Source organism: Schistocerca americana, chromosome 1, assembly GCF_021461395.2.
Source record: "Schistocerca americana isolate TAMUIC-IGC-003095 chromosome 1, iqSchAmer2.1, whole genome shotgun sequence".
Classification (NCBI taxonomy): domain Eukaryota; kingdom Metazoa; phylum Arthropoda; class Insecta; order Orthoptera; family Acrididae; genus Schistocerca; species Schistocerca americana.
In genome coordinates this window covers 139671114-139690244 of record NC_060119.1, presented here as the reverse complement: position 1 = coordinate 139690244, position 19131 = coordinate 139671114, and the positions used below count along the sequence as shown (strand labels likewise).

The 19131-nt window shown below is 40.5% G+C and overlaps 1 protein-coding gene across 1 annotated transcript in view; it reads right to left on the bottom strand.

The window, feature by feature from the left end:
• The window catches only part of LOC124607387 (baculoviral IAP repeat-containing protein 6), a 315981-nt gene that overhangs the window by 146509 nt on the left and 150341 nt on the right, over window positions 1-19131 (bottom strand). Inside the window, exons 33-35 of the mRNA XM_047139740.1 lie at window positions 10243-10736; window positions 839-1243; window positions 254-521 (exon numbers count right to left, since the gene is read on the bottom strand). Of these exons, the coding sequence (XP_046995696.1) occupies window positions 254-521; window positions 839-1243; window positions 10243-10736 (1167 nt within the window). The remainder of the gene's footprint in view (window positions 1-253; window positions 522-838; window positions 1244-10242; window positions 10737-19131) is intronic.

The window sequence follows — 19131 nt, the reverse complement described above, 5'->3', positions numbered from 1 at the left end:
TGGTTAGCTCTCTAATGAAAATGGTTTTCCCATATGCAATAATTCTGTTAGCTTCTTAAATACTGGTCAAAATGCACTATGAGGCTAAGAGTTTTTGTAGTGGGAAATGAAATATGGCTCTTCAGGAACAAATTTTAATTATTGTTGATTCCATTTCACATATTGCAATTTTATCACGAAACTATCACTAGAAGCTGCATTTCTTAACTACAACAACAGATTTATTGGACGTGATAAAGCGTTGAAATCTTACCAACACATTCGACAATGCTTATCGCTGTTGACAGATTTACTGCAGTGAAGTTCAGATTTAATATCAAGTCTACTAATTCACACTGTGCATCAAGAGGTCCCTGGCGATTGGTGAGTGCACCTGTGGTTTGAACTAGCTTGTAAATCAGCTGCAACAGCAGTTCCTTCAAAGAATTACCCAATCGGCTGTCAGGGCTGATAACATCACAACGGCTCTGCAGCCGAACAAGCAGCTCTCTCATTGCTCCACACACCGAGGGGCCTGCCTGCTGCAAAACCAAAATCATCTGATACCACCAACTTACACATACACAAAACAAACACATAGGTAGAACAGAAATTAGGCATCCAAAAGAAAGACTTTGGTCTCCAACCACCTGTCAATTACATCAGAATCTACTCCCTAAGCATTTGTACATAACACTTTTACAGTTTACATTTTACAACTGGAATTATTTAGTACAGTTATCTTTTCAGCATTTCTTGCGATAAAAAACACCCAAATATCTTATATATACTAGTGTTGTCTCACACCTAATGATTTTCATCCAGTACCAAGTTTTTATGTACACTTTGCAATACTTACAGTGCCTTTGTCCGATGAGACGTAACTGAGACTCGAACCAGAGAGGAAACGCAGTAACATCGGAAGAAACTGTGGATCTTCAACAATCACACCAGATGTAGCATGAAGAGATACTTCGACATCATCGAGTCCCATTGACCAAGCTTCACCACTAGGAGTCTGAATTTGAGGCTGATTCGCCATCAGTATAAGACATTGGAATGCAAGGCACCAAACACGGAGCGATACCCCGGGTTGCTGGGCTAGTGCCGAAATCAGTCCTGATACAGCTCGAGTTGTCACACGTACAGCAGGAACAGCACCTGGGTCAAACAAGCCAGGTGCTCCACCCACAGGCTCAAAAGCACTATCACTGTTCAGCATCAGCCACAGCTGTAGCACCAGTTCTATGTTCATCCAAGATTTCTGTAAACCACACATCACAATTACATATACTGCAAAGAAATAGACACACAATGGAAAAATAATGACCCCCCCCCCCCCCACCAACACACACACACACACACACACACACACACACACACACACACACAGAGCCAGAGCCTCTGGCCACTGCAGTCTTTTACACAACATTGTCACAAAGAAATATACTTTATATAACAAAACGAAGACAGCCACAAAAAAGCTGTACAAATGAGAATTTATTGCCTCTGAAGTAAAATATTCTGCACTGGAAGGAATAACTGTTTGGTGAATTACATCAAAATTCTTTGAGATGAGAGTTGTCAGAGCTTTCACTACATATTATTATCCTGCTCTAATTATATACTTTTTCTCAGTTTTTATTTGCTTAAGCAGCTAACGATATCCTTAAGGTAAAAATTTTCTCAGAGACAATAGTTCTCAATCTGACTTATCACCATAACAGAAAAATCACGCATTTGGAATGAAAGGATGCATTCGTGAAATGTTTGTCATTAACATTCTGTATGAACCATAGAGAAATGGCCATCTCCCTTATACTTTTTTGAGCTCTTTAAGTGTAAAAAGTAGCAACAAATGTAAGATTATAAAACTGTTTCACTTGCATCAATTTTACTTTTTACTCTCTCTGGTTATATTAGGGAAAGTAGATGAGTCACCTGAAGTTTGTATTTTTCAAATTAGCTTCTCCTCAACTGAACTTCAGACCATGTGAGATCTGTCACAGATTTCTGATCAGCGTGCTGCAATCTCAGAAATGTTCAATGATCTCCAGTTGGAAAGACGTTGGACATCACACAAAGGCCTTCTGTTAACGTTCCGAAGGTGTACATTCTGAGATGCTTCAAGAAACATATTACTTCTTTACATCTGTTTCTCAGGAAACAATCATTTTGGGCTTACTGTGCTGTATCACGACAGTCATTACTGTGGTGCACTAACAAAATGGAATATGGAGGGAGGAAAACGGTATTTGTAATGGTACATACCACTCCTTGGAAGGGATGTCTATCCTTGTGTCATCTTCCTGACGAATGATACTGACAACAAAAGTAATTTATATAGGAAGAAACCCATAACATAAAATAATACGTCTAATGCAAAGGTGCCGATTTGTGTATTGTTTTATTTTTGTTTCACAAGTGGTGAGCCATACTGAGGGACGATACATGTCTTCAGAACAGGATAGTAGTTGAAATGATTTGGTGAGAGGAAATATATGTTCGAATGTTGCAAGAATTACTCTGTGGATCACTGTCCTGTCCTAGAGAGGCTCAGATTTCTGAAGAACAATTTTATCAACAATCTTTACAGTTTAAAATGGTACTCAGATGAACTTTTGATACTGATCTTGTATGCAGAAGCATTAATACATCTGATCAGTATGAGTTTCAATATACACATAGTACACGAAAATATCTCACATGTTAAGTTGCAAATGATGTGGAAAGTTTATACCTAAAATGTGACATGAAGAGAACATTTTTTTATTTAAATTCATTACTACTGTTTACTGATGACATTTGGAAGATCAACGTGGGGAAGTACATTGTCAAACTATTGACATAAAGATATAACAACCATCACACAGATCAATCAACAGCAACCACAAAATTACTGCGCTGTGTACTCTTTGCTTCACTCTGTATATAACTTTCAGGGCACCTATGTAGATTTACTGTAAAATTCATTCAGAACATGTGTTCCAACTACAAAGCTGTGATTCTTACCTTGAAAACTCAATCTTTTAAAAACTCTGGAATAAAATGGGGCAGGCAGCCTCGGAAATCCCATGTGTGCATTGTACAGAGGACGCCCGTCCTCCGGCAGGTGCGGTAAACCTTCTCCAAATCAAAAAACACAGCTACAGTCTATCTTTTTTCGCAGAAAATTGTTCACAATTTGAGTTGCTAGTGTGACGAGTTGATCAACTGCAGAGCAGTGCTTATGAAATCCACAAGGTGCATTATTTAGCAAATTTCGAGACTCAAGTGTCACCATAACAGCCAAGCACTGATCACGCATTCCATCACCTTGAAGACACTGCTGGCAAGGAAAACTGGGCGGTAGATGGATAGAAGATGTTTGTCCTTACCAGACTTGGATATGGGGATTACAGTGGCTTCACAGCAATGACTAGGAAATGCACCGTCTGTCCAGATACGATCATGCATACGAGGGAAAAAATGCCTGCCATCAAGAGATAGGTGCTGCAACATCTGAACGTGAGTATCATTCGGTCCTGAAGCGGAGGATCATGATGAGGTGAGAGCATGTTCGGGCACCTTATGGTAAAAATGGTACTGTAGCCTTCACGATTCTGTGAGAGGAAAGATATCTCCCAAGCCACCTCCATTTGTTACAGAGGTAGGAAGGCAGGATGGTAATGGGTAGAGCACGACAATTCTGCAAAGTATCGTGTCAAGCTGTTGGAAACATCAATAGGGTCCACAATGACGTCATTCGCTAGTCAGGCCAGGAATCAGGAGTGTCTGGAAATCTAATATAGGTTACCCCAAACAACAGAAGAGGGAGAGTAAAATGGTTAAAAGAATTAGTAAAAGAGATCCAGCTAGTTTTTTTGCTACCTCTGTTAATGCTACAAAACTTTGGGTGCAATTGTTTATAATGAATAAAGTTCTCCTTTGTGGGATGGTGTTCAGAGACACGGAGAGCATGTCTCCACGTGAGAACCACATCACGGCATTCCTAAGTCCACCAGGGACTGGGATATGTCGCTGTAGGGAAGAGGTTCGGGGTATGGAACATTCTGCAGTGGTAAGGATAACATTCACAAGGTACTCTACCTGATCATCACTGCTGTGGAAATATCGTTTGTCAAAGGTTGCCAGTGAGTGGAGCCTCAAGTCAGCTTTAGAAAGCTGCCAGTTCGTCTTTTACACAGATGAGACATGAGTTAGCAGATGAATTATGCACAGGGAATGGTCCCTCAAGTATGTGTTTGAGAGGACAGACCACTCTAGAAGGTGGGCACACTATGCAGTAAAGAATGAGAGATTCAGGTGTGAGAAAGTGTGTGCACGATCTTGAAAAAACGTAGGTTCACCAGTGTTGAGAGAAATGACAGTAAGCTGGCTGAGAATATATACCAGGAGACAGCCATTTAGGCTGGTTCTCAGAGAACCCCAAATGGTACGGTTGGCATTGAAGTTGCCGAGTAACAAAAAAGCTGAATGAGCTGAGTGCCAACCTGCAGCACGTCTGTCCTGGTAACATCAGAAGACAGGTGTATGTAGATATTACACAGAGAAAAGGGGAACTAGGGAGAGCAAGACAGACAGCAACCACCTGTAGCTGGGTATTCAATGAAATGGTTTGGCTATGAATGTCTTCCCAAGTGAGCATCATGACTCGCCCATGAGCTGGAGTTCTTTTTCTGAATTATGGACAAAAAATACTGGAATGAAGTGTTAAGATGTCAAAGTGGTCAGGAGAGCAAAATTTCATTTCATGGAGGAATAAAACAACCGAGCATGCCTATCGCAATAGCAACGGTAAGTCTGCCCTGTGAGATCAGGCGTCACGGATGTTTTATTGGAGAACAGCCACATTAGACGATAAGAGATATTTCTCTTATAAGGGGCATTTACTTCAGTGGCTGCCAAGTGTCAGATTTTGGCTGTGTACTATTAGAGTTCTGAGACTTAAGGGACCTGTTCCAGTATTTCTTCAGTGGTAACAACAGCCTCCCTGGGTCAGTCAGCTGACTCCACAGTTGAGAACTGGTTGGTGATTCACATCAGCGAAATGGAAGTTGACCGAACAGTATCACTGTTGTAAAGGATTGCTGAGTTGGAGAAGGGCAAGAACATTGGTCTTTGTTCGACTTCTCAGTACCTTCACATTTGTCAGATGTGGATCCAGACATATGCTGACTTCAAGGGTGCAAAATGTGTTCTTGAGAGTATTCCTTTTTAAATTTCCATTCTTATGATTGCATCACATGCGACTTCACCAATATGGGTGAAGATTTTGTGGTAGATTGAACAACTTTAGTGGATGGAGGTGAGGACGTCACCTTAGCACTACGCAATTTCACAACTTTAGCACACAACTGGACATCACAGGTCTGCGTGACCATATTCATGGGCCATGACATAGCAACAGCAGTACTGTGACTGCTGGATAGTGGTAGGCAATGCTTTCGGCTAGCTAACATTTTGCAAATAACATGGACAGGTACCTTTTCCTTCACCCAGATCTCCTAAATGGCTCACTCAATGAGGTACACAGTGTATTCACAGGATGAAGTGGCTTGGTTGCCAGTACAGATGGTGTAGAGGGGAGAAGAAAGTTGGCAATCTTCCTCATGAACAACCTTGCCGTAAGTTTCACATTGGGCTGCATTCTTACAGGACTTGTGAGTAGGGTTATAATGCTGACATTGGTAGCAACACATCGTGTTTGGTATGTAGGGTCTGACATTGATGAATCCATAGCCCACCTGGATCTTCAATGGGAGCTCCACTCAATCAAGCATTAAGAAAAGGGTGCAGGTAGGCACGCACCCATTGGACTGGAGTTATATCCTGATCAGATAGATCATGTTGTACATCTACCTCTGTCACACTGTGTATATGATACCACATGAAGAAGTCAGTCTGCACTGAACCTCCTCACAAACTTTAAATTTTTGGGCTCAAAAGGCACTGCCTGTCTCTGGAAGCAAAGTTCCATTGTGTAAGCAAGTGCAGGATTTTAACTGGCCTGCAACTGTCTCCGCACCTTTCTGAATGATGAAATGGGTTAACTGTAGAAAACATCTGACCACCTCAGAATGACACCATGAGGCAGCAGGGTGCAACTGAAAAATTCGTCAAGTCTTTGGCCTTATTCCCTTTCCATTTATTAGATGGAGGTTGCGTACATGGAGTTGATGTAAGCACCGTGGGTGAATCCCCCATGATTGCCAGCATCTCTAATGGCATGCTCCTTCCTTCGGGGGTCCCCACACAGGGGAGTACAACTGCCTTAGGTGATTGTACACACGTCTGATCACACCTCCCAACTCAAGACAGGGACCGATCTACAATATAGTTTCAATTGTCATTTAATTGGGAAAGCAACAGCTCAGGCAATCACATCTCCTTGGGCCTGGCCTTTCCCAGGGGGTATGCACAACCCTTACCTTTCGACCTGGGTGCTGGGAGTTGCGCACCCAATTGCCCTTTACATGTTAAAAGCATGAGCCGGTATTCAAGCATGCAGAGGGAGGAAGTTAGATGAAAAGGGACACCTCAAGTGCCAAAGCAGAGAAAAGAAATCAGGACAAGAAAGAGAGAAACACAAAAAAGTATACTTTCATAAGTTTTGGTTAGCCTATTTTACAGAAGACCTGGTTCCCAAGGGAGGGATGGAAGAATAGGAGGAGGATAGATGTGTGGCACAGAAAAGGGCAAGTACTGCAAGAGCAGGGGCCTATGTGTGCCATACACGCACTCACAAAAGAGTTGTGGGAAGAGGAGAAAGGGAGAGAAGGAGAAAGAACTTTTAGGTGCACTGGCGGGATCAACAATGTGTGCATTACTGGAATTGGAGCAGGGAAGGTGATAGGTCACTGGGAGACAGGGACTAGTCAAGCTTTGGCCAGAGTGGTTACACATATGAAGGGAAAGTTCCCACTTGCACAATTCAGGAAAGCAGATGTGGGTATGAAGGATCTAGATGGCACCAGATGTGAAGCAGCCATTAGAGTGAAACACACAATGTTGGGCTGCATGTTCAGCAACACGATGGTCCAGCTCTTTCTTGGCCACAGTTTGGCGTGGCCATTCACGCGAACAGACAGCTTGTTAGCTGCCACACTCATGTAGAAAGCAGCACAGTGGATGCAGATTGGCTAGTACATCACAACTGCTTGCAGATTAGCTAGTACATCAAAACTGCTTTCAAAGGCAGCCCTGTCTTTGATGGGATAAGTCATGCTTGTGACATGACTGGAGTAGGTGGTGGCGAGAGGATGTATGGGACAAGTCTTCCATCTTGGTCTATTACAGGGATATTAACCATGTGGCAAGGGGTTGGCAGCATGGGTGGACAAACAAGGACAGTGTGTATCTTCAGTGGGAGCTGGAATAACACTGTGAGAGGGGTGGGGAGGATATTCCACACTTCAGGGACAACTGAATCACATTCACTGCCAGCGTTTCATCCACCTGGCTTGAAATAAAGGCTACACACTCCACTAGCCACCTATCTCCTATCACATCAAAGGCAGAGCTACTTGTGAAAGCAGTCATGCGATCTATATTCTATTCATCATAAGAATAAACCCGTTGTAAACATTACACCACGTATTCTTCTGCATTTGCTTGGATCTCATTGGATTTCATGTCACGTGGAGCGGAAGCAAAGCTGTGACCAGTAAAGTCAAGTACGATCATAGGGATATGTTTTATGCTGTGTTGAATGCAAATAGACTGAGCGATAGCGCTAGACAACAGCTTTAATGGTGCATTAAACTCTGACAGCACTGGCTAGCCTGTGGCCCAACTTAGCTGCAATGGTATGAGCAGCTGCAGTTCAGATGTAAAAAGAGTCAAGCAAATAAACAATATAGTTTCAATTGTCATTTAATTTTTAAAAGGAATGAAATAATATCTGGCAAAAGTCCAGCACTACCATGTGCTTCTTTGTGACCAAGTGGAAATCATAAATTGCTCTCATTCTTACCTTACACAGTATTCTAATTATAAACAAGAGTGATGAAAATTCCTAACGCAAACACACGGTAATTTTTCTGAGCGAGCTACATGGGATGCAAAAGCATACTGCAGGGATTTCACCGTACTGTTGAATACTGAAGCCAATGAAGGTATTAATTACAGTCACTTGTCAGGTAATCTCTTAGCTCCTTCCCTATCCAAATCCTAGAAATACATTCCAGTTCTGGAACTGTCACCTGCTACACTGATAACGAGTTGATCAACAACAGACTCCATGAAGCCACCCTGGCACCACATTTTCTCCTCTTCTTTTATAACGTGCCATTATGTATCCCGCCAGCATTCAGCAGTGACGTGAGATAGCTGCATGCGTTAGTTCCAGTACATCTACCAGCTTAACAGTCTTGTTATTTCTTGGAACAAATCCCTTAACTTGGTTCCAGTCAGATCAGTTCTGTTGGGTTCATATTGTAATGGTACAGTGGCAAATGTAAAAATGCAGCATTTGTACGGTGTGCTCAATACTGTGAAAATGATCGTTTTCCACGTTTCTACGAGACTTATCTACATCTGTGGCATAAAACAATGGACATAACGACATAACCCAACTTGTGTCTGTGTATGTGCGGATGGATATGTGCGCGCGCGCGCGCGCGCGCGCGCGCGCGAGAGAGTGTATACCTGTCCTTTTTTTCCCCTAAGGTAAGTCTTTCCGCTCCCGGGATTGTAATGACTCCTTACCCTCTCCCTTAAAACCCACATCCTTTCATCTTTCCCTCTCCTTCCCTCTTTCCTGATGAAGCAACCGTTGGTTGCGAAAGCTAGAATTTTGTGTGTATGTTTGTGTTTGTTTGTGTGTCTATCGACCAGCCAGCGCTTTTGTTTGGTAAGCCCATCATCTTTGTTTTTAAAATTTCATTTAACATATCTTAGTAATAATATATCTCATACATAAGAAAGACTTACTTCGTAGAGCATAACATTACCAGTGTATTGTGCTATGGCTTCTGACCAATCATCACATTTGTGTTTGTTTGCATCAGGCTTTTCCTTATGATGAACTGAATATACAAGCTAAGCTGCAATCTCTGTGCTCCATTCTACATGGGCATGACAACCAACAAGCTGTCTGCCACATGAATGGCCATCTGTGGGCAAGTTGGTCCACCTAGTTGCTGAGCCTGCTGCCCAACACAATGTTCTTCATTTCAGTGGCTGCTTCACAGTCTGTACACTCTTGATCCTTCCTATCAACACCACCTTTTCTGAACTGCACAGGTGGGAATTCTCCCTGCAATATATCGCATATTCCCAGACCCCTCCTGGCCTCAAACTTGGTTAGTCACTGTCCTTCACCCACCTATCACTGTCCATATCCACTCCAGCACTACACAGCCTTCCATTCCACAAACACACTCACAGTCTTTTTACTTCTCTCTTTTTCTGCTCCCTTTGCCTCCCCCATCCCCTCCCCATCTGTCTAGCCTTCAGACTGCACCTAGCTGCCCTATCCTCTTTGTACATCTACCCTGCATGCTCCCATGCCTATCCTGTTATCTCTTCCTACCCCCATCTCAACCTCTTCCTTACCCCCACTACCCAGATTACTTCTCCCATCATGCACAGTCACTCGCATTCTGGCTTTTACAGCCAAAGACAGTGGTCGTGTGTGTGTGTGTGTGTGTGTGTGTGTGTGTGTGTGTGTGTGTGTGTGTGTGTGTGTCTTTTGCCTACTCCAGAAGAAGGCCTTTTGGCCGAAGGCTTATTTGCTTAACAGTCCTTTTGTTGTGCCTGTCTGTGACTCAATATCTCCACTATATGGTGAGCAGCAATCTATCCTTTCCATAACATTGTTTATGTAAAGAACAGTTACAAATTATTATATAACATAGCATGTGAGAGCTTAACTTTTTTCACCAACTCACGACAATGCCTCAGCTATGAATAGTTTTTGAATTACATTCCCATTTGCCCATCATCTCTCTCTCTCTCTCTCTCTCTCTCTCTCTCTCTCTCTCTCTCTGTGTGTGTGTGTGTGTTTTTCACTGTATCTACCATTAGTAGAGCAGCAACTCTGACCACTGTACGATTTCCTGCACCGAAAAATGCTGTAGTGTCACAACATTGTTGACAATGTCAACTATACTGTCACTTGCACAATGACAGGTAATGATGAATTTTTTTAATAGGATGAAACACTGCAAATGTATGGCAAGATGGCAAATCTTTTTGGATCCTTACATCATAATTACATTTATGTTATTATTTAATGATTTGTGGAGAGTAAAAGCATACCTGTGTATGGAGCTCCGAAAAGACAGTGTCGAAACAACGGGAAAGCATTGCTAAGCTGCCAGGAAGCCCGTGATCTTCGTCAGGAGTCGCAGCCTGCTGCCACGGTAACAGCCCGTGCACATATAGATTACTCGCAGTGGCAGAATTGTACGGCTGGCGAGCCGATTCTGGAGGAGCAATAACTGGAGCAGTGACACTGAGTGCCAAGTTGTGGGCACCCTGAGCAGCCAGCCTACGCAGGGCAACTTCTGCACAAGTTCCCACACCGAGTTCCAGTCGAGCATCCATAGCCACAGACAATGACGAAGAAGCCACTGTCCCAGAAATACCAGTTGCTGAAGCTGCACGATTCGCAACAGCAGTACTAGTGCGTTTTGCGAGACTCCTTCCACGCTCCAAAATGTCATCGAGGAACTCATCCAATTCACTGTCATCCGATTCCAGAAGGGAGGGAAGTTGGAAACAGTTTCCAGTACCCTTGGAAGTTGAGGGCCCTGTGCGTAAATAATGACTATGTTAGAGAAAAACAAGCAATACAACCCAAAAAGTTGTTGTAATTTGTAAACACAGTTACACAAATTGTTTACCATGACTGCAAAGAAATATTTGGTATTTTGGAATGAACTGTATAATTACAGTTTCTCCATAACAAGACCATTCATTTGCTACCACTAGCAGAGAAAATCTGCACAAGTAAGATGATGTCAAGAAGTATTCACCTGTTACTGATTGCAGCATCATTTGCTAGCAAACACTATGAACTACAGAACTGGAGCACCCAATAGCTGTTTCTTGTATACTGTATTGTGTTTGATTTCTGTGTTCTACAACAAAGTGAGTAAAGAGAAATGGAAAAGGTAATATTTAATCCACAGCAAGGAAAATCTGCTGCAATGAAGGGATGCTCCACCAAACCACACAGTCCAAATTAAAGAGCTACTACTTATGCAACCAAAAGACTGTCCACAGTTGGATGAGGCTTATGAGGTTTTTCCCAGTAGCATATAGAACAGCTGCCAAAAGAATCAGTTTTTGTCTTCTTTTTCATACTCACAATCATTTCAAATCAGTTATTAAGTCCAAATTATTCTGAAAGATGTACTCAACTATCTTTCGAGCATTTTCAGCGCATACAAGTGGAAAGGAAAAAAAAAAAATTCCTGGATTTCGCAGTTAAAAATACACATTTTCCCAGGTGAAAATACCAATTTTTCCAGTGGAAAAAAAAAAAAAACACATTTCATTTCCTGGTGAAAATACACTTTCTTCCATGTTAAGTAACAGTACATTTTCCCTTGACACTATAAAGTTAGTCAATCCTTTGAATGGTGAAGGTTTTATACTCTGGCATAGAACTTCCCAGCACTATAGGAACTGAAACCCAGGAGAAAAAAACAGCACATTTTGGAAAAATCTTTGATGGGTCGCAACATGTACACTGCATATTTCGGTATTATGAAAGTATAAATACGACTTCCACCAAACACAACACGTTAATTTCCAAAGCATTGAAATCGAGATTGTGACAAGCTTCTGTCTCAGCAAATCATAGCTCACATCACGTGACCTACCCAGCCAATGACAGGAGATAATCAGAGCATACGACACGTGATGTAGTCAGCCAGTAGCAACATCACTGTTAAGTAGTGCAAACATAAAAATAGGAGAAGTTATGGTTTAAATTAATATACATATTGTATAGGTACAAGGAAAGCTAAGCTTTTATGTAGAATATTGGACTTTTTTGTGTGTGTTATCCTTTAAGATACATCAAACAGAAACGTGCCACTAAAATTTTAAATAATGACATAAATGTCCAGTCTTATTGGGTCCAAAATTTTTCTAAGTGGTTGGTCCTGAAAGTGTTACGTTTTGAATGAGAATCAAATGCTCTGTGATTAAAAAAAATTCATTGTACACTCTCCCACACATCACAATTCATCTTGAATAAAAGGAAATTTACCTTGAAAGTAACACTTCTGAACCACCATTCACAACATTTTTTCTGTGACCTGTTAGAAATGTAAAAGTTGTGATGCCGCATTCATCGGAAAAAGTTTATTGATATAAAGTATTGCAAGGTATTCATCCTACAGATTTGACACAATTTGCTGTCGGAAAACGCTTGTGTGTGCTTTTTGTTTTGTTAATGTAAATGGCGCACTTTCCTTGCAGCTTAAATTTTATTTGATGTTTTTCTCTTGTTTACCTTTTATTGCTGCAGTATTATTCTGCAGTAGAGGCCCAAAGTACAATTATTTGTTAGAGTATCAGTTCTTACCAGTCAAACTTACAAAACTATAATTGAAAACTAAAACAATGAAAAATCTCCAGAATTCAAAAAAATTCACACTTTTTCCTGGTTTCCTCCTGGAAGAAAAGGTTCCCAGAATTCCCGGTTGTTCCAGAGTGTATTCAAACTGATTTTGTAAAGCTCAGTTGCACACTGGAAGGACTCTTGTTCAATACTGACCTCCTTTTAAAATGCATTCAGTGTGGAGTATGGTTCATCTGAGATATCATTGTGTGACCAATATATTTGCAATTCAGGTATCTTCACTATGCCTTATGAAATTATAGGTGGCAAAAAAATTACATCCCTCACTTATTGGCTGCCACTGTTCTGAACCAGACCTGCATCGAACTGTTGATCTCTTCAACTGAGATATTAACTCACCACCCAGAAAGACCTTAAAGACCTACAAAACATTGCCGCCTTCTGAGAGCATCTTAATGTGCATGGCTGCAGTACCCCATGAACGGAAATTGGTTAAGTGCTTTCAGAGAACGGATACATCGACGTCATGCCACTGCCAAACCTGTGACATGTGCAATGATCTTCCACAGAACAAGCCATAATCTTTGAATGAAAACATAAATATTTCACTTCCTGACTATGAAATACACAGACTTCATCTCCAAATGACTCACTATAACTAGCCTTTCTTTTCAAGTAGTAACAGCAGCAAATCAGGCTAAAACAACCACATGTTTCTAACAACGTCACAAAACAGGACACAAAATGAAAATACTGACAGTGGTTTTGTAGGCAACTGCTGGGGTGTCCAATATAAGAGATTTCATTGAACGATGCACAGAAAAATCATGTTGAGAATACTTACTTCCATCTAACATTGCACTTCTATACTTTCATGGTAGAGTGATTTATTTTGTGCAAACCTTAATAAACATAACATGAGATAATAATTTACTGCTTACAACAACATGAGTAAAAATGGGATAAACCATGATTTGTGTGTGTGTGTGTGTGTGTGTGTGTGTGTGTGTGTGTGTGATGAAGTTGACATTCTACTCAGACTATTGTAAGTATTTATATTCATTCACCTTATTTCTTTGTGACTAAGATGAATAATATGTAATTTGTAGCTATAAATACCTTCACTGAACACGTCAATTTTTAGTTCAATGACAGTTGGGACTACACAGAACAGTTATGCGATCAGATTTTAATGGCACACGTAAGGCAGTCTCCTTTTGGTCATCAATCAACTGAGGCAATCCTTCCTTAACAAAGACAACACTTCCTAAAGTAAACTAAGAAGCTAAAACACTACAAAAACAAAGAGGCAAGAATAAAAATTCTTTCACTCTGCCAAAGAAAGAACTACCGCCAGGTCTCCAACTACATGGAAAATTGAACAAAATTTTGTACTTGTATTTAAAAATGCAAATTTAATCTAGAATGACAGCAAATAACACATGAAGGAGAAAGTATAGATATTCCTGATTGCAAGAACATCTTCATTAATAAAGATGGGATTGCGAATGCTGTCAAATTCTAAGATGAAAAATAAATATGAAAAACAAATCTTAAGAAAAATTTTCTAATTTTAAATGAGTAAAAGGAAAATTTAAATAAATCAATTCAGACTTTACAAAACAGGACAAGGAGTACAATCTTACATTCGAGATCCTAAAGTGAAGTGATTTAGAAGCAACTGCAATTACGGTATGAGGACTGAAAAAAATCTCTCCCCTGACAGAAATGTAAGACAAGTTTAATATATAAGCAACTAGTCCCAATTAATTTATTTATTAACATTTTATGGCCTTCATTGGACCACTCTAGCCAACTTTATACAAAGAATTTTTCAGTTTCCTGTCAGCCCAGTACTACTTCATTCTCTCAGATCTCATCCTTTCATCATCAGAAATCACCATTCCCATTGTCTGTTTGTTGATTCTCGTTTTCAGTCTGGTTTGTTTGTCTGTGAGGTTCCTGATTTTGTCAGTTTTGTTTCTTAGATCTTCGTAGCTCATCCATCTCTTCCTTGATTTCTGTAATCCACTTAATGCTGCACTTACTATTCCGCAATTTTTGTATTATTCTCCTGACGATCCTGTTCTCTGGTGTTCTGATTAGATGTCCGAAAAATGAAATGCATTTCTTCCTGATTGTCTTCATTACCGGTTCTATTTCCTTGTAGACTGTTTCATTTGTAGCTACTCTCCAGTGTCCATCTTTCTGGTATAATTTGCTGATGCATGTTCTGATGATGCTTCTCTCTATTTTGAATATTTTGTCTATTTGTGCAGTGTTAGTTGTTTGGAAGACAGTTTCACTTGAGTATGTTATTTCTGGCTGAATGGCTGTTCTGTAGTGTTTTAATTTTGTTGCTATAAACAGGCTCTTTTTGTTGTACGTGTTCTTGGTGATATATTGTGCTCTACTCAATTTGTTTATTCTGTTATGCCATGTTGGCTTGTCATTGAGGTTGTGTGTTATGATTTCTCCCAGATATTTAAATTTATTTACAGTTTTCATTTCTTGGTTTCCTACGGCAATTTTGTTTATGAGTTGTGGGTCATTTAACATGATGACTGTTTTTTCAAAGGATATTCCAAGACCAATTTTCCGTGCTATTTCCTGTAGTGAGATAACTTGTTGTTTGGTTTTCTCAATACTGCTGGACAAGAGAGCAAGGTCATCAGCAAATCCTAGTCAGTTTAAACTTATGTTGTCTTTGGGTCTTCCAATTTGGATGTTCTTTGGGTTAATCTTGTACCATTCCCTCAATATGTATTCTAAAGCACAGTTGAATAGCAGGGGTGCCAAGCAATCTCCTTGTCTTAAACCTGTTTTTATGATGAATGGCTACAGTGTTGGTTAAGGTTAGTTCTATCAATTTGATTAATTTTGTATGGAGCCCAAAATTTCTTAAGATTTTTAACATTGAAGGTCTATGGATACAATCATATGCTTTTTTAAAAGTCTACAAAGGTTATTACAAGAGGTTTATTTTGTTTCTTGTAAAATGCAATGGCTAATTTTAAAGTGATGATCTGCTCTGCACAGGTTCTCCAAGGTCTGAAGCCTCCTTGATATTCACTTAATTCTTCCTCTAGTTGCTCTTTGATCCTCTTGTATAGGATTCTGGAGAGAATCTTGTATGTGCAGTCTACGACGGAGATACCTCTGTAATTATCTGGGTTGCTTTTATCTCCTTTTTTGTGGGGTGAGTGGATTATGGCTGTGGTCTCATGTTCCGGAAACTTTTCTGTTACCCAGATTTTTGTTAGGGCCATGTGTGAGGAAGTTCGAACTGTATCACTGGCATATTTCCATATTTCTGCAAAAACTTGGTCTTTTCCGCATGCCTCATAATTTTTCATATCTCTGAGTGCCGTTTCCACCTCTTGGATTGTTGGAGGATTTATGAGATCAGCTGGAGTCTTGATGGGTATGTGTGTATTAATTGCTAAAAGTTCCTGGGGTTCTTCACAATTTAAAAGTTTACTAAATGCTTTTCCCATGATTTTGGCATTTTCCTTGTAATTATGTGCCATTTTTCCATCTTCCCTTTCCGGCATTAACGTGGGAGGGGCAAATTTTTGTAATTGTCTTCCAAACATTTTGTAAAAGTCTCTGGAATTGGTTTTATGATAATTTTCTCCTACCGAGTCCATTAGATCTTTCTGTTATTGTCTCTTGATTTGCCTGATAATTTGTGTGAACTTTTTCCTGATATTTTTGAGGTTGGTTGCATTTTCTTCTCTGAGTTCCACCAGACATGTCTTTTATGTGGGTCCAATGGGGCTAAATTTTCTGCTTGTTGCCTGAGGATCTGAACCAGTTCTTCTAAATTATCTGTCAGTTTTATGTTTTGTGTGACTTCTCTATATTTATCATTTCTAATTAACTGGTGGGGATCGAAGTTCCTCTTTCGTTTATTGCATTTTGATTTCTTTTTTAGTGGTGTAAACTTAATTTTGAATTTGACAATGTAATGATCTGAACCTGTATCTACCTCTCTTAATATTTTAACATGTAGATTTCTCTGTGGAAGAATTTGTCCATAAATACATGATCCAGCTCCCATTCTCCTTTTCTCCAATCAGGATGTTTCCAAGTTTTACGCTTGTTTGGCCTCCTTTTGAGGTATGTGAACTTTGAGATCAGTTTGTGTTCTCTACAGAGTTCAACAAGTCTTTGGCCATTCTTATTTGTTTGTTTAAGTGGAGCCCATTTCCCAATGATATCCCGGTATTTCTTTTCTCTCAAGTTGGGCACTGAAGTCCCCTAATAGGATCTTAACATTGTTAATATTTACTTGGTTTATTGTTTGGTCAAAGAGATTCCAAAACTTTTCTCTCTTAGTCTGTGTTAGAAAATTCTTTTCATTAGCAGGGGATGGGCATTACTGATGGTATAAATTTTGTTGGATATTTTTAAACTCAAAGGTACAATTCCAGGGGAGATGGCATGAAAATTGATAATCATATCTATTATTTTCACATTGACTATAAACCCAGTTCCAAATTGGGGACATTCTTCCATAACCCTTATTCCAGGTTTCCCATTGTAAATACTGTAGCCTTGTGATTCGAATGGTTCTTCTGTAGTATTTCTCATTTCCTGGAGTCCTGCTACTAAAATTTTCTGTTTATCTAGTTCATCCACCAAATTCTTTAGTTTTCCTACTTTAAGTAGAGAATTAATATTATGAGTTGCAATGTAGTTGATCTGATCTTGTTTGATCCTGTTCTTATGAACTGGCATAAGAATGGGCGATTGCCAATGCTCCGACTCATTGACGCCTTCTAGGTGGCTACCCACCGAATCCAAAGTAGCCTTCTCCTGCATTCTTGGACAGGACGGTGGAAATTTTTTCCTAAAAGACCTTTCCATGGTTGACTTTCGAAGGTAGATAATCTTGGGTGGAGAAAGCTCCGATTTACAACTACGGCTGTTAACCGCAGAGGCACAACCCTAGATGTTCAGGGTTTTGGGTTGGCATTTCCTCCTAACCCACTAAAGTATGGTTTTCCCACCAATACTCGGGTGGCTGATTGCAGTGGTTTCCCACTGGGCGGTGGGGTCGCCATGTCCCTACTAGTCCCAATTATGAAAGCAATTTTCTCCTGAAGACAAAGACAGAACAACTCTTAGATAGCAAACCCACACATCAATGTTAAAAGCTCTATTCAGGATTCAAAATCGGTAAAATAGGATACCTGAAGGCCCTTCACAGGCACAAAAACTGAAAGGGAAAAATACCAGTAATCAAGTTTAATTAGAAAAACAATAATTAATATAAACACATAATGGATAATATTTTCTAATCTCAACAAAACTATCAACAAGTAAGGAGCAGATGAAGGAGGAGATTGGTGGTGGTGGTGGTGGTGGTGGTGGTGGTGGTGGTGGTGGTTGGGGGGCGGGGGGGCGGGGGAGGGCGGGGGGGGGGTTGGTGGGAAGGGGCAAGGGGTGAATTTGCAATGGCCTGTAGAGGTCCATATAATAGATGGAGCAGAATGAGCTGTCTGAAGAATGAAACTAAACAACATGACAATCACTGGATTAACAGAGCACAGGTCTCACCCAAACAACAGTAACTGTTTTTTCCCACATCTTTCTATCAAAATTGTGTTTTAATCGTTATTTTCTTCCCTCCAACACTTTGCCATACTGCCATTAGTTTATTTTTATTTATTTATTACCACTTCATCTTAATGAATGAAATTATTAAATACACTGCCTGACAAGCAATGAAGCACTCAGAGGGGTAGGAGGAAACAGAATGAAACTGCATGGGCTGAGAGAATATTACAAAGAAAATGGCAGCATGAGTCCACTTGTCAGTATAATGATGTCCTCCCTATGGTCTGGAAGCACGCACTGATTTGGTTGAGAAGGGCTTTCCTGAGGCATGTTAGCCCACAATGGTCGTAACTGGTCCTTGATATCCTGGATACCAGCACTGCAGCAGGGTTTACATCAGACCTAGTCCCATACACGCTCCATTGGGGACATGTCTGGAGCACTGCTGCCATAGGAGTAACCTCACCATCATGCAGACAGTTCATAGATGCACATGCCAGTAATGGACAAGCATTGTCCTGATGAAAAACGGCATCATGATACTGTTGCATGAAAGGCAACATGTGAGGTTGCAGGATGTACTTCCATGATGTATCCCTGTGCAGTCAGCGATCCCTCAATCACTGTCAACCATAACCTGAAGTCACACCCAAAGGATCCCCAATTCACGACACCAGAAGTAACATCACTGTGCTTCTCATGAATATTGGGCATGGGACCTCTACCCAGGGTGCTGTTCAAAGACCTTGTAAAAAATAACTAGACTCACTGATGGCGCTGCAGTCGCGGGATAATTTGAACCTTCGGCTGGGCGCCATTATAGTGGTTGTAGTCTGATGTGTTGTGTAGTATTGTTGTTTATGAAGACCCTGATTCAACGTTGTATATTTGTTGGAGCGTACATACAGTATTAATTACTCGTAATTCTGCTGTCCGTACTTTCCAATCAAAAGAAATACAATCGTGACGAGTTGTGCAGCGATTAATTGTACAACTAAATTCGAGAAAGGAACGAACATTACATTTCACAGGTATGTGAATATTTT